The sequence below is a fragment of the Emydura macquarii genome, unplaced genomic scaffold, assembly GCF_026122565.2.
Source record: "Emydura macquarii macquarii isolate MOO-44397 ecotype Brisbane River unplaced genomic scaffold, CSIRO-AGI_Emac_v2 contig_1483, whole genome shotgun sequence".
Taxonomy (NCBI): domain Eukaryota; kingdom Metazoa; phylum Chordata; order Testudines; family Chelidae; genus Emydura; species Emydura macquarii.
The window spans coordinates 9,351,290-9,366,666 of NW_027131620.1; the positions used below are offsets into that span (position 1 = coordinate 9,351,290).

Here is a 15,377-nt window from a genome sequence, read left to right on the forward strand (position 1 = left end):
TGGATAATTACACTAATGAATACTCACTTACAATGCACTACAGCATTTGCAAACTATCCATCATAAGAACATTAGTGCTCTACTGGGTCAGACCAATGGTCCATCCAACCCAATATCCTGTCTCCAATGACATGCAGTACCAGAGCTTCATGGGGAGCTATAAAACAGGGGGGTGGAACGTTCCACCCCATCTTCCCTTTCTGGCTGTAGGCTGTCCCAGGTTTAGGGTTGCACCAAGCATGGGATTGTATCCTGAACAACCACCATTGATGGAGATATCCTCCATGAATTTATCTTTTTTGAACCCAGTTATACTTTTGGCCATCACCACATCCCATGACAATGAGTTCCACAGGTCATTCATCACATACGTTTATTTTTTGTTGTATATGTGACTAAGCTTATCCTTGACTTTTCTTTTAATGGGACTGGTATGATAAATAAGAAAAAAAATAAATGTTTAATTTACTAGACCAGAAAACTAAACCCCCCTATCTCTTAAATGCTGAAAATCTGGCAGGGAATCAAGTGGGTAGGTTGCAGAGGGATGGGTGAGAAAGAAGGGAAGATGTAGGGAGCAAATAACTCATTCTGAGAAAAATTTAAATCATTTAAGGAACGAGTGTATAATCTGCAAGGTCCTCAACGTGCTTAAACACACTTTTCCTCTACCATTGAAGGGTAAATTATGATTTATTTATTCTTTTGGTAGCAACTGAAAAACTTAGATGCCACGCAACATGCTTTTCACACATTCAAGTATGTACAACTTGCTTTTCTTCTGTGATTTCCATGTAATGAAATGTCCCAACACTTACTAGTGATAGAGGAAATGTATAAAGGCAATGTGTCACTCAGTCACTAACAACATCTCATTTACAACCATTAATATCTTTAGTGTTGGTTTTATGGGCCAATTTCTGAAAGATACTCAGCATTTGTAACTTCCATTGATATCAATGGGTTTTGCAGATACTTAGCAATTCTCAGCATCTGATCCTACATCAGGGTCAAATCCTGCAACCCTTCACCCGTCTATTCAAATTAAATTAGATAAAATAACTCGCATGAGTAAGATTTTGCAGGATTGGGCCCCTAGGCAGAGAATATTGTCTAGGGCAAATAGAAAATATTCTTTACAAATAGCAGCTAAAAGGCCGATGTAGGATCTTGTTATTTATTATCAGTCTAAACTTTCTTCCGAGAGTGTGTATACTTTATGCTGAACTAGTGTTTGGGGATTAGGAAGAAGTATTGTCCAGGTTCCTTGGCTGGATGTTTAGTTCAGGCATTCTTACTGAAGAATTATCTACTGAAAAACCAATCCTCCAAGACAGAAGATTCACATACTACATGAAGTTGTCTGAACGTCAAAACATCACTCAATGGAAAAATATTTTATCATTGAAAAAAGTATAATGACGATACAACATCTAACAAAAAGATGCAGGACTTTGAAATTCCAATGCCCAGAAATTAAGTTGGAATTACTGTAATTTGAAGAGCACACAACCTCTCTCAAGCAGGTTTTGGAATATCTGTCTACTATACAACAGAGAGTGTCTGCAAGCATAAACAAAAGTCAAGAGGAATCTTTATTTCCCCTCAGTAGGATTAAGTGAAAAATTAGAAAACAAAGATCTTTCTCAACCAAAAGGTATATAATTCTAGGGTTGGTTTTTGTTTTTTTTTCTTTCCCCAGTTAATGGTACAGAAGACTAATAAATAACAACAACCACCTGATATAGCATGAAGATAAAGCTGCAAAGTTGTGTTAACCATACATAAAGTTAAAAACTCAACTATTGATAAGAATGACTTTTATGCTTAATACTATTTCCCCATCAAAGCTGCTGAACAATTGAACAGATATAAGTGTAAACATAGAAAACTTTCAGCAGCATGATTTAATACATGACTGTAGCCAAACAACAAATACAGGAAGAGAAAAGAAAATCTAACCCAGGACCCCAAAACCTCACAAATCAGAGTATATAATGAAGATACTGAAACAACCTCCTAGTTTGACAAAGAAAACTGTATTTTTTGTACTTTAGAATTTAACAAGAGAAAATATTTACAGCAGCATGAATCAATGTGCTACAGCAGAGGTAAATCAGTGTCAGCCATGTCATGAAAGAAACTGCAGTAAAAAAAAAAAATTAGTCTTAATCAAGTCTGATACACAGAGCCTTGATAAAATCATTGTATAGCAATGCCCCTTATTTATTACTAGTGTCTGGCTTCTTCCAGACAAACTGCATATCATAAGAACATTGATTATTCTCATCTAAAACACACATAGCTAAACTCTCAAAGTTGTAATATTAAGAAGGAAACATACTGAGATATAACACAAAAAGCAGATACTATTGTATGGTACACAAATCCTAAGATATGGAGTGAAAAAGATGAATGCACTTACTCAGCATTAAATCCATTCACATGTAAGATCCTCATCTGTTTGACTATTGTGCTTTTACCAGATTCACCAGCACCTAGAAAATGAAAGTAAATCAGTTTCAGAAGGAAGTATGAATGATGCAGGGGCATATAAGAATCTTCTCTTCAGGAGCAAAATCCAAACATTTGAATTACTTAGTGCAAGAACAAAAAGGGAGAGAAAAAAAGTAATTGCCACAGGAAACTGCAGTCATGGCTAAAAATAAATGCTCAGCTCTAGTCATGTGTCAGAGCTGAATCTTGGAGGATTTCATCGTCCATTATTTCTAGTGTCAATGTTAAAAGTAGATTGAGGGGTTTGGAGGAAGAGACAGGGGAAACTAAGATTTCTGTGGGGGGAGAAACTGAAAAGTTTGAATCTTCTCATTTGGTCACCACTTTCTGGTGGAAAGAAAGGTCAAGTCAGTGAAATCCATGTGAATCAAAAGCATTTTTCAGTTAGATGCTCAAAATCTTTGATCCTTAAATGCAGCTCCCTGCACACAAATACTGAAACTTAACCACTCAATATACAAGATATGGACATTGTCATCTGAAAATGGAAAGCAGTCCCTATGACCTCTCCTCCCACACATCTGCAGAAAAACTCCCTCCTCCTACCCCTGTCCGCATCCTGTAAGCAGCCTCCCCAATCCTCGCCACATGCTGCAAACCACTCACACCCCCTATGGGCTGCAGATAAAGCCCTCTCCAGTCTGCATCCTGCAAGCAGCCCTTCTCTGTTCTCCCACCCCCACACACACCCTGAACTAAAGAGAAAGCCCCTTCACTTTAGTCAGCTTCCTATAAGCAGTATCTTTCTGTTTTCCCCCCACCCTATTCACTGAGCCTAGGCTGTGGAGAGAGCCTGCTTTTTCCCTTACTAGTTGCCTGTTGTACCCTCTCCCCCTGCATACTAAAGGGCTTCAGCAACAAAATCCAATTGAACCATCCACACATTCAGATCAGTGGCTCTCCGTGTAAAACAGACAGACATTTTTTGCAGGAGTAACCCCCTTTGCCCTCATGAAACAGACACATAGATGCTCTCTCTAGCATCCTTTGACTGCTTGTTTTCCCCCGCTGTAACCCTGGGTCTCACTAAGAGAAAGTACGCACAGACCTTTTCAGGATAGGTTCATGGATGCACAGTTTGGGTGTCTAGGATGCCAGGCCTTCCCTAGCACACTCTGACAGCACAAGCCTCCATTTTGAGTCTCACGTTCAAAACTGCATTTTAGTCGTTATATTTCAAAATTTGTTTTCTGATAGAGACACTCACCTCTCCCTTCTCCCATACAAGCTGGATTACCCCCTCTCCTCCCCCCAGCCCTTAATAGTCTTACCCTCCGCCCAAACAAGTTTCTTTGGACATTTTGCTGCCCAGATGCCAAAACCTCACTCATCTTTTCTCCCCTTTTCACTGACAGGTTAAGAATAGTTTCTGCCCTACCTTTTCATGTAGACAAACACCACATCCCCCTGCCAAAAAAAAACACCCCACTATGCCAACTGATAAAATAGAGATCGGAACCAATCAAAACCATGAATATTCCCAGTTAAAGCGGAAACTGGGTCATCTCCACAACTGGAAACAGCCTATGTACTGCAGTGAATGTTGCATCTGATGATACTCTTAGAGTAATTAATAACAGAATTTCAACTCTAACACTGGATTTCCTAACCATTGCCTCAGACAGATTTTGACTTCCAGTTTCTTAATGTCCTTTTCTAGGTGTTTGGGGGTTTTTTTGTTTTTGTTTTTAAAAGAGAAAAACAGTATAAAATGTGTCATTGACATGCCATGGAGTCAGAGGCTTCTTTGGACCAGATAGAACATAAGTAGACCAAGTTGAAGCATTATATATTGCTCTGAAGGAGACCATTTCTAAAATGTGTAGCTCATTATGGAACAACAGGGATACATAAAGGCCCCAACAGTGTGAACATTTACATATGTACTTTACCACCATGGGGTAGTCCTACTGATCTCAGGAAGACTACTCAGGATAGTAAAGATAACCATGTATGTGTTTGCAGGACTGGGGCCTAAGAACAGTATTATGGATCCATCAGATGGAATGTATTTAGCTACACTGTATTATTCTTAATATTTTATCAACATACTATTATAATACTTTGCACGTACAGTTTCTCATTTACAGATTTCAAGTGCTCTACAAATGTGGATAAGCATAAGACAATATTATACAGACACAGGCATTTTAACATTAAGATATGTGTATTATGGATTTCACATAAATACATGAAAGATACTGTTTTAAATCTCAACATCTGGGTCATTTGCATTTAAAAAAAAAAAAAAACACAAAAAGGTCTTACACCTATTATAAAAAGCCTGCAAGTTTTCATTTACAGATATCTGAGCCATTTTTCTGTTATCAAAGACAAAAAAAAACACATCACAACCAAACGTCTTCTATTTTTGAAATCTTGTCATTTACTTAAACAGTCAAACACATTTTATAAGACTTTCCTGTGTGAATATTTATATAGCAGTCAGCCTCCTGAATCACCGGCTGAAATTTCCCCCCAGACTGAAAGCCAAATTGTACTGAAAAGGGGGTCTTTTATGGGAATGCTGACAGACCCTTAAGCATAATGGATGCTACAATAATTCTTCTAGTTATGTCTCCATTTATGCCAAGCCTCTTTCCCGACGCTTTACAAATTTTACTTATGAGCATCTCTCTCAAAGTCTGCACTCCACAAAAAAATTTAAGATGTCATTTCACACCAGAACTGATTCTCTTTTAACAAGGGCCCACCTCTCCTTCACACAAAAAGATACCCTTAATACACACACAACCAATACACTCTATAGTGACTGAAATTGCTAACATCTCATATTTACATCTCATTTTAAAAACATTTCAGAATTTGCCTGCTCCTGGAACATTTTCGTGTTAATTTTTTTTATTGTAATGTTGGGGCCTTCACCGCCCTTTAAACCTCAACCTGTATTTCTAATTGTATCCGCTCAAAAACAGCACACATACAAATAACCCAGACTAATATGTTAAAAATAACATATATAGGACCAAGCCATAAATGTTCCCCAGAATACAACATTTAACTAGGTTTTCAAAAACAAAAATAATGGCAACAAACATGACAGAGGAGAGAGTACATGTCCATGACCCTTTGAAAAAACAGCCTGTTTCCTATCATGACATTACACTTCACTGCCTCCACACCAGATATTCACACACACCCAATCCCTTTCCTTGTTCCCCTCAACGATTAACATCCCTTCCCCCAACCACTTTCTCCTTCTCTTTTCCACCACAGTATCCCCCTCCATAAAAATCCATTTCCCAACCTCTCTTCCACAGCATAGGGTGTAAGGTGCATTTCCCTTTGCCCATTCCCTATTTAACAGAGAGGGAGCTCCCCCTCATCTCCCCTCACTGTGCCTATTTCATTCCTCCTTCCCCAATAGTAAGTGGAATCAGTGGGGCAGCCCTGTAAATGTGTTCATCCCCAAATAACTGCTTCCCCCACCCTCAACCACCCAGAGTCCCATTTCCTCCCTCACCTATTAGGAGGAGCCAGTGTAGGCCCCAAAGATTTACTGGCTCCTTCTGAACATCTGTTTTCCCCCACATCTCCCTCTGGGCTCAAACCCCTGATTTCTCTCAGACCCCATCCCCAGACCTGTTTGTCTTCCCATAGCTACTCTCCTTCAGACTCCCTCTCAGCCCCAGCTGCTCTCCCTACTCCTGGCCCCCCTTTATACAGTAACAGGAACCAATGAGCATCCCTATAGACCTGCTTGTACAGCCACTTGTCCATGGGCTTTCCTTTCCCCACGGCCTACTTCCCCGCTCCAGTCCCCCATTCCCCAGCAGGGGCCCTTACCTGCTTCTCCCCCAGGAACCTGTCCCCCTTCTCCCTAGACACCTCTTCCCACCGGCTCCCCAAACGGGTGGTGCTAATGACCTATTTCTCCCAGGCCCCACAAGCCTCCCCCTTTTACTCTGAGAGAAACGGGGTGGCCCTAGAGCCCTACTTCCCACAACACCCCCCTGCCCCCGAGCTAGGACCACTCCAGGGAGAGCAGCCCAGACCTTCCTCCCCGCCGCTCTCCCCCCTAACTCCGGAGAGAGGAGCCGATGGGTGGGTCCGACAGACCTACTTCCCCCCAGGCCTCTTCCCCCAGGCCGAGGGCCCAATGCGTGGCCCTACAGACGGGCTCCCTCAGGCCCCGTCTCCCCAGGGCCCCCCTCACCCACTACGAGGGGCCGGGGGGCGGCCCTATAAACCTGCTCGCCTAGGCCCGTCTCCCCAGCCACCCCCCCCCCCCTTCCACCCAGTACGAGGGGCCGGTGCGCGGCCCTACAAACCTGCTCCCCGCAGGCTTCCCCCTTCACCAAGTACGAGGGGCCGGTGCGCGGCCCCTCAGCGCTGCTCGCCCAGGCCCGTCTCCCCAGGGCCCCCCTTACCCAGTAAGAGCAGCCGGTGCGTGGCCCTATAGACCTGCTTGTCCTTCTGCAGCTGCTTCTCGATTTTCTTGTTGGCCTCTCGCTGCGCCTTCTCCTCGTTGCGCTGATCCTCTGTCTTGCTGTTCCCTAAACAGCCCATCTTGGGGAGGGGGCGGCAGGGGGGGACCCGGGGAAGGGGGCAGGAGGCTGGCCGGGGCTGCTGGGGGGAGGGAGGGAAGGGAGGGAGACACTCTCCCAGGCTCCCTTCTTCTTCCTCCTCCTCCTCCTCCTCCCCCCCTTTACTCGCTGCTGTGGCTGCCGCTGCCCAGAGACATGGAGAGAGCAGAGCCAGCCAAGGGGGGGCCGATGGCGATGACTTTGCTGCTGCTGCTGCTGCTCAGCCGGGCCTCCTCCCCAGCAGCTGCAGCTTGTCCTCGCCCCCCCCTACCCCGCGCCGCTCCAATCCCTTCAATGCACCTTTCCCGAGGAAAAACAAAACAAAAACAGGGGATCTCCGCACCCCGGGCTGGATCGCCGGTTAGTTCGGATTTAAAAAAAGAAAAAAAAATCTGCCCCGTTTCCCCTCCCTCCAACACACCAATCCAGCTGTAGGTCCACACCCCCCCCTCAAAGAAAAAATAATCCTCCTTAGATCCAAGGCACAGGCTCCAGGCAGAGAAACCTCCCCAAATCCGGAGCACAGAGAGAATCTAGAAATGTCTCTTCCTTGCCTCTCTCCCCCCCGCTCCAAAGGGCTGAAGCACCCAAAGGGGTCAGTCCAACCCCCAGCTGGATAATGAGTGCCTTTTCCTCTCTGGGCCGTGTGGGTTTTCCTCTTTTGCTGCCGCTGCTTCTTCCTCCCTAATGGTGGTTTTTCCAGTCCAAGGCCCCCCCCTTTTTTTCCCCCCTCCTTGCTGCTGCCGCTGCTGCTTTTTCACATTAGGTTTCCAGGCTGCTGAATCCTTTGGCTTCTCCAGCAAACAGAGGGAGTGGGGGGCGGGGAGGGGTGGGGGGGAGAGAGAGAGAGAGGTAAAAGACGGTTTGGTCTCCCCCCCACAGCAAAACTGTTCCCCCCACTAGAGGGTTCTTCCCCTAATTTATTTTTCTCCTCTCTCTTGCATTTCTCCTGGAGAGAGAGAGATATTTATTGAGATCTATAGAGAAGGGAGAGAGATGGGGTGGGGCAAGCAAGCTCACACACTGAACCATGGGAACTGAAACATTCACATGATACCCAAACGTCAGGAGTTACTGACTAGAGGCGCCCTCTTCAAACCAAACAGCCAGGGAGGCACCGTCCAGGTCCCAGAGACGAGATGTGGGGACAGGCGACTGGGTACGCCGGCTCCTATGCGCCCTTTTATTTAGTGGTTGGGTTACAGAACCAGTGCAAACAAGCAGAACAGTGGAATTTTCCCTTTAAAGGGCATCCTTGTTTGTCTGACATGCAAAACCAAGGTCCTGAGCCTGTGTTCAGTAAATCCCATGGCACTTCTAGTATGTGAACTTTACTGTCTGGTCAAGTTCCAACTGAAGTAATTCCCTTCTACCTCCTAAAAATTCCCCCACCCCTTTCAGACAAAATCAGTATTTTACTTTTCTTCCTCCATCCTGATTTCTTTAGAGTGGTGCTGTGTACTGTTAAACAGCTACTGAATTTTCCCCCTAAGCTCACCATGTATTAGGGGCCTATCCTGCAAACACTAAAGCATAATGGTTCCTGCAGGGTACACTCCCACTGATGTCATTGTAGTCTGATTGGTTTATCCAATTTAGGATTAAATTATCTTAATTTTATTTATTAGTGTCATATTTTAATGTTCTAGGCCTGATCCTGCAAACAAGTTGGCACATGTCTAACTTTACTGACTTTAAACTTAATAGTCTCCTGAAAGGAGGATTCATGCTTAAAGCTAAGTATATGCCTAAATGTTTGCAGAACTGGATGTTTAACTATTCAATTAAAGTTTATAAAACTTTATTGGATACCAATTTTAATTACACAATGCATGTAGGGAAGAAGTGTCATTTTTTATAAATAAAACACTTATTAGAGAACATCAAATCAAATATTTGTATTTAAATGTATATTTGTACACTTTCTTGGTTGATGAACCACATAAATTGGTATGGAAATCCAGGTGCAAGTGTAGTTTTTGAAACCACTTTAACTTACTGTTTTCTTAACTGACTACATTTTAGGTTGACACTGTTTCTTTAATAGCAGCTGTTTAATTCTAAACAAATTTTTCATATGAACAGACATTTGGGAAATGTCTTTCCTTTACTCCTGTTTTCTGACTGAATGGACAGAACCTTTTAGGTTTCGGAGGTCACATGGTTAAACTCCACTGACTTCACTAGAAATACTTTTGACTTGCACTATAGTGAGATTGAAGACAGAGGGCCTGATTCTAAATACAAGTTTTGGGCCTGATCCTGGGGGGCGGGGGGGGGGGGAGGTGTGCTCTGTCCCCTCACCTCCCATTAAAGACTATTTAGATTTGATGAGAGTTGAGGGTGCTCAGCCCTCTACAGGCTTCAGCTCAGAAACAAGGAACAGTTAGTGGTTTTCACCTGGGACAGTTGTATGATTACACTTAGTACATTGCATTGCCCCACAGTTGCATGACTCCATGAACTATTGGCTGTAATGAATGGGGTAATAAGAAGTTGCTACCAAACCAGTGTGCTGATCTGGAAGGGGGGAAAAAAAAAGACTAATCATCCTGAGCATCTCTTAGCAACCAGTTTCAAGCAGTATTGAAGCTTTTGAGAAGGTTGTCAGCCCAGTGTGCTATGGATACTCTGTGTTTCAGTTGCTGGTGGATGAGGACCAGGATTAACTGGAGGCAAAGATTCATGGCCTGGGAAGGAGAATGTAACTATCTTTTGTTCCTGTCTCTGAAATGAAGGCAGCCCATTTGCTATAGGCCATTCATTAAGGGGACATGGTGCTCAGATGATCACGGTTCTGTGTATATCTAAAACAAATTGCTCTTATGGTCTAGCCATACTTTTGACTCCCTCATTCAGTTTTGATTCAGCCTTAAACCAAGTAAACTGTAAACTTCACATGTAACCTTTCAAAGAGTTCAGGAGATTTCTGTAAGTAATCAGCTTTCTTTGTGTGAAAGAGGAAAGTCCTCTCTGATCCCCCAGCTACACAAGCAATGAACTAGACTTTGTTTAACTAGGGTATCCACATCTGAAAATGCTGTCTAGTTCATGCACCTGGATCACCTCTACTCTTTAAAGCGTTAAATAACATACGACCAGTCGACTTGAGGGACTGTCATCTTCTCTTGCACTGTGGCAGCGTGGGACTGGAATGCTGACCTTCCCAAGGTGTAATCTCAAGAGAAAAGGAGGCTGATCCTTTCTTATCAAACACCTGTTACTCCCCCATCTAAGTATATAACATAGCATCCTTCAGGGTAAGGTCTAAACCCGGTTTCCCTCTTTTAACAACATTCATTGTATGGGAAGGAAAGATGAGGACGCCTTCTTTTCTTCTACTCCACTCTGAGGCAGTGTTGTTTTTAGGGTTTTATTGTTTTCTAGAGGACTTACAGTAATCAGGGGTAAAAATAATTAATTAATACAGTGTGCGCCAAAAAATTCCACTGGTGCTGAGCACCCAGGAGGATTGGGCCCTTGAGCAGAAGTGAGAGTTTTCTTTGGGAGATTTCCATGATTACTCAAGCACATTTGTGCTGCTGCCACACAGGTTCATGACGCTGATGTTCCAGAAGGTATAAGGCCTTGTCTACACAAGAAAGTTTTGTCGACAGTAGTTTTTTCACGGATTAAAAAAGCACTATAATTACAGCGCTCGTGCCTGTCCACACAGCACTCATTTTGTCACAAAAACATACCCACACTTGGTGCTGTAATATTGACAGTGAGAACAGTGCATTGTGGGCAACTATCTAACCATACAACTTGGCAGCTTCTGCACTAGGAATTCTGGGATGAGGGAGAGGAGCACGGAGTAGCATGGGTGCTGGCTCAATGTCCCATGGTGCATTGCATTTCCATGCCATCACTGATTGCGTTGCTGGCAGCGACTTGTGCCATTTTTTCAACAGCTCCCCGCCGTTTACTGCACGCCCATCATCTCTATCTGAAAAGATGGATCCTGCACTACTCTCCACTGTTGCTTTCAGTGTTCTGAATACTTCATGGCTGGTCATGCAGTACATCATGAGCTCCGAATCAGAACAGGAATCCGAGGAGCCTGATCTGCTGAGTGACATGCAGACAAACAGCACTGCATTACTGTTGTCATTCACGGAGCATCTGCACCCAGTGAACCGCCACTTTTGGGTGCATGAGACAAGCATTGAGTGGTAGGATCGCATTGTTCTGCAGGTCTGAATGACAAGCAGTGGCTACAGAACTTTCAAATGTGCAAAGCCACCTTCATGGAATTCTGAAGAGCTGGTACCGGCCCTGCAGCACAAGGACACCAGAATGAGAGCTGCCTTCTTGGTGGAGAAGCATATGGCAATTGTTGTGTGGAAGCTGGCAACTCCAGACTGCTACTGGTCAGTCGCTAATCAGTTTGGAGTCGGAAAGTCCACCGTTGGAGCTGTGTTATCGCAAGTGTGCAGGGCCATTAATCGCACTCTGCTGTGAAGGACTGTGACTCTGGGTAATGCGCGTGAAATAGTGGATGGCTTCACAGCAATGGGATTCTCTAACTGTGGCAGGGCAATAGATGGCATACATATCCCAATTCTGGCACCGGACCATCTTGCAACAGAGTACATCAGTAGGAAGGGGTACTTCTCGATGGTACTTCAGGCGCTTGTGGATCACCATTTCACTGACATCAACACGGGTTGATCAGGAAAGATTCATGATGCTCGTATCCTCAGGAACACTGGTCTGCACCGGAAGCTACAAGCAGGGACTTTTTTTCCAGATGAAAAGATTCCAATAGGGGATGTTGAGATGCCCATATTGACCCTGGGAGACCCAGCCTACCTACTAATGCCATGGCTCATGAAGCCTTACACTGGCAACCTTGGCAGCAGCAAGGAATGCTTCAATAACAGGCTGAGCAGGTGACAAATGACTGTTGAATGTGCATTTGGCAGGTTAAAGGCATGCTGAAGATGCCTTTATGGCAGGCTGGTCTTAAATGAGGACAATATTCCTGTGGTTATAGCCACCTGCTGTGTGCTCCATAATTTTTGTGACACTAAGGGCGAGAAGTTTGCCCCCCAGTGGACCGCAGAGGCAGATCGCCTTGCATCAGAATACGAGCAGCCAGATGCCAGGGGCATTAGAGGAGCACAATTGGGGGCCAATGTATAAAGGAGGCATTGAAGGCCCATTTTGATGATGAGAACCCTTCAGGTGTTTTTTGAAACTGAGCTGTGATATTCTATGGCCACTATATAGCTGTACATGTGTGTCGGGGGTAGGTGCATATATCATGTTCAACACATAAATAAAGAGTGCTTCTTGTTTTGAGAGCTTACTTTTATTATTAAACACAAAACAGCACACAACACAAACAAATCCTAGAGGGGAGGAACTAGTGGAGGGCAGTGCCAGCTATGACAGCTATGTGTAAGTCCAGCTGTCATTCTCATAGCTGTCTGAGGTGGTGGAATGAAGGGGATAACAAGATGGTCCGTGACTTTGGTAGGAATGTGTAGGGGGAGTTGGTGGAGTGCAGGGGAAGAACTTCTGTTGTGGCTGAAGGGGGGGGGGGCGAGCTTGCATGAACTGTGTCTGCAATGACACTACTGTCTTTAGAAGCTCTGTCTGCTCCTCCATGGCCTTGACCATTTGCTCATGGCCAGCTAAAATTCTCTCCTGGTTTTCCTTCCGTTCCTGTCTATCCATCTTCTGAGATTCTGACACTGATGGTCTCCATGCCCTTTTCTCTCTTTTGGATGCCTCAGAGGACTGGAGGGGTTCCTGGAACATCTCCTCCTTGCTTCTCCAGGGTTGCTTCCTTATCAGTTGTAGGTGGTCCGCCAGTGTAGGGGCCTGGGCTGCGAAGGTCATGTCTGCATAAGAACAAGAAACAGTGCACAAAACCATTATTGTGAGTGCCCTAACAGTACACGTGAATCACTGTGAAACACACCTCATTCTCACTGTCCCCCTGCACAGAGTACAGCTCCTTGATCAGCCTGAGAATGGTGAGTTGGTGAGGTAGGGGGGCCAAGACCATCTAAGTAGGTCTAGGTTCTAGGTGGGTGGTTGCTTGGGGCATAAATGCAGGTACATTGGGAACAGAAATTTCAAATTGTGCCACCATTCTCCACAGGCAGGGGCCATAGAAGCAGTTATCTCGCTCCTCAGAGTCAGCAAGGATGCTAGGATGCATCTCCTCCATACGAGCAGCTTCAAACTGGATCCCTATGCTGCACGACTGTGCGCTGCTTTGGTCTCTGCTCAAGTGATTGCCAATTGGCATGGAAAAGTGACCTACAATGGGGGCAGAAACACAGCTGCTCTGCCAAGGAATCTGAGGCAGAGAATCGGGGAGTACCTCCAAGAAAGTTTCTTAGAGGTCATACTGGAGGATACCCACGAAATCTCAGCGTGCATTAACATGCTTCTTAGCTGTACTGCCAGATGTGCAATGGACCTGGAAAGCACATGCAAACACAACTACTCCTGTGCATTTCTATCCCTTCACATACCTGTATGTTTTAGTAAAGCTAAGGATCCCCCTGCCTCCAGTACAAAAGCAGCATCAGCTTCCAAACACTTACCAGAGCTCCCCTCTCCTGCTTCCTGAGTGCCTGAGCTGAAGGACTGGGGCTGGCTGTAGCCTTCTGGAGTTGAGAACAGCTTCTGACTCCCAACCTCAGCAACCGTACTGTTCCCCAGCTCCGGGTCATCCTCCAGCTCCACTTCCTCATCAATGACCTCTTTGTCGGGGTTTAGTCCAGTATCTGGTGGCCCCGGAGGTGTCTACGGGCATCTTGGGGGTGGATTTGGGGTTGCCACTGAGGATGGATTCCAGCTCTTTGTAGAAGTGGCAGCTCATTGGCTTTGCACCAGAGCGACGGTTTGCCTCCCTGGCCTTGTGGTAGCTCTGCCGTAGCTCCTTGATTTTAGCTCGGCACTGCCAGGTGTCCCACTCATAGCCCTTCTCTGCCATGGTACGAAAAATCTGGCCGTAGGCATCAAAGTTCCTTCAGCTAGAGCAGAGCTGGGACTGCATGGCAAACACCCCCCAAATGCTCATCAGATCCAGCAGCTCCGGTGTGCTCCAAGCAGGAGAGCGTTTGTTGCGTGCAGTCGCCATGGTCAGCTGGGAAGATGAGATGCAAGCTCTCCATGCTGACCAAGCAGGAAGTGGAATAAAAAATTCAAACTTACCGCAACTACAAAGGGGGAGGGGCGGGTGGCTGCAGAGCAGCAGAGTGCAAACGGATGTCCAGAGTGGTCAGGATTGGTATTGTGGGACATTTCTGGAGGCTGATTATTGTGACAAAAACATACAGAAGTGTCTACGCTGACGATTTGTCACTAAAAGTTTGTCGCAAAAAGCTCTACGCCTCTTGTCGAGGTGGTTTTATTTTGTTGACAAAAGTTGGCAGTTTTGTCAACAAAAGGGTCATTGCAGTGTGTGCACCAGGATAGTTTTGTACAAAAGGTGACTTTTGTCGACAAAACTCTCTAGTGTAGACCAGGCCTAAGAGAATTCCCCCTTGTAAAAATAAGAAGCATCTCTGGAACCGGTGAAATCTTTCAACCAGGTGGCACTTTTTAAAGGTACACACTGTATCTTTGAGTGTATGAACGCACACTCATGTGTTGATTAGAGATGTGTTTTCTCTCTTCTGCAGGCTGTTCTGTTTTTTTAAATTTAGCATGATAAATAGACGAGTAAAATGCCTATGCTCTTAGGTTAGGGCTTCAGTAAAGCACGATCAGACTTACAATTCTCAGTATAATTAATTCCCAGTAGCTTTGGCCTTCCCACCAGTCTGATGTGATGATTAATTAAGGCTACGATTTAGACTCAGATCCATCCTTTATTTGCCTTGATTAGTTCTGTCATTGCCTCATCGAATCCTATGAGGAGCTCTCAAATGCCAGAGATCCCAAAGACCTCTTGCAGTGAATCTAGTCTACTATTTACACTTTTGCTAGATGGAGCCATCTTCCACCAGCTATCATCATGCAAAATCCTTTGGGCTCAAAATTAACAACATAGTGATAAAAAGAGAGTTTCAAAGTCTCCTGCTTGCCCTTTGATATGTGAACAAGGGACCCTTGAGTAACCTCAAGCCAATTTAAGGAGAACAAATAAATTTGAGCCAACCAATAATCTAATAAGGAAAAAACAAAGCAAACTGGAAATGGAGCTATCAGCCTATGCAATTTTCTCCCCCTGCAGTCCCCAGCAAAAAAGCATTCAACAAGCATTAACAGGTGAACCAGGTCAAAAATTAAATTATCATCAATGAAATCCAGGTAGATCAAGAAACTATCAAGGTAGAGCAACAG

At 44.7% G+C, this 15,377-nt stretch overlaps 1 protein-coding gene across 4 annotated transcripts in view; it reads right to left on the bottom strand.

Annotated features, from left to right (window-relative positions):
- Positions 1-15,377, bottom strand: part of GNAS (GNAS complex locus) — a 220,204-nt gene that overhangs the window by 132,300 nt on the left and 72,527 nt on the right. Inside the window, exons 1-2 of one of the 4 annotated variants that reach the window (XM_067554161.1) lie at positions 6,909-8,295; positions 2,426-2,498 (exon numbers count right to left, since the gene is read on the bottom strand). In XM_067554161.1, the coding sequence (XP_067410262.1) occupies positions 2,426-2,498; positions 6,909-7,047 (212 nt within the window). In that variant the 5' untranslated portion in view covers positions 7,048-8,295. Of the gene's footprint in view, positions 1-2,425; positions 2,499-6,001; positions 6,158-6,809; positions 6,828-6,908; positions 8,296-15,377 lie in introns of those variants that run through there. The other 3 variants (XM_067554163.1, XM_067554162.1, XM_067554160.1) reach the window with 3 other exon arrangements.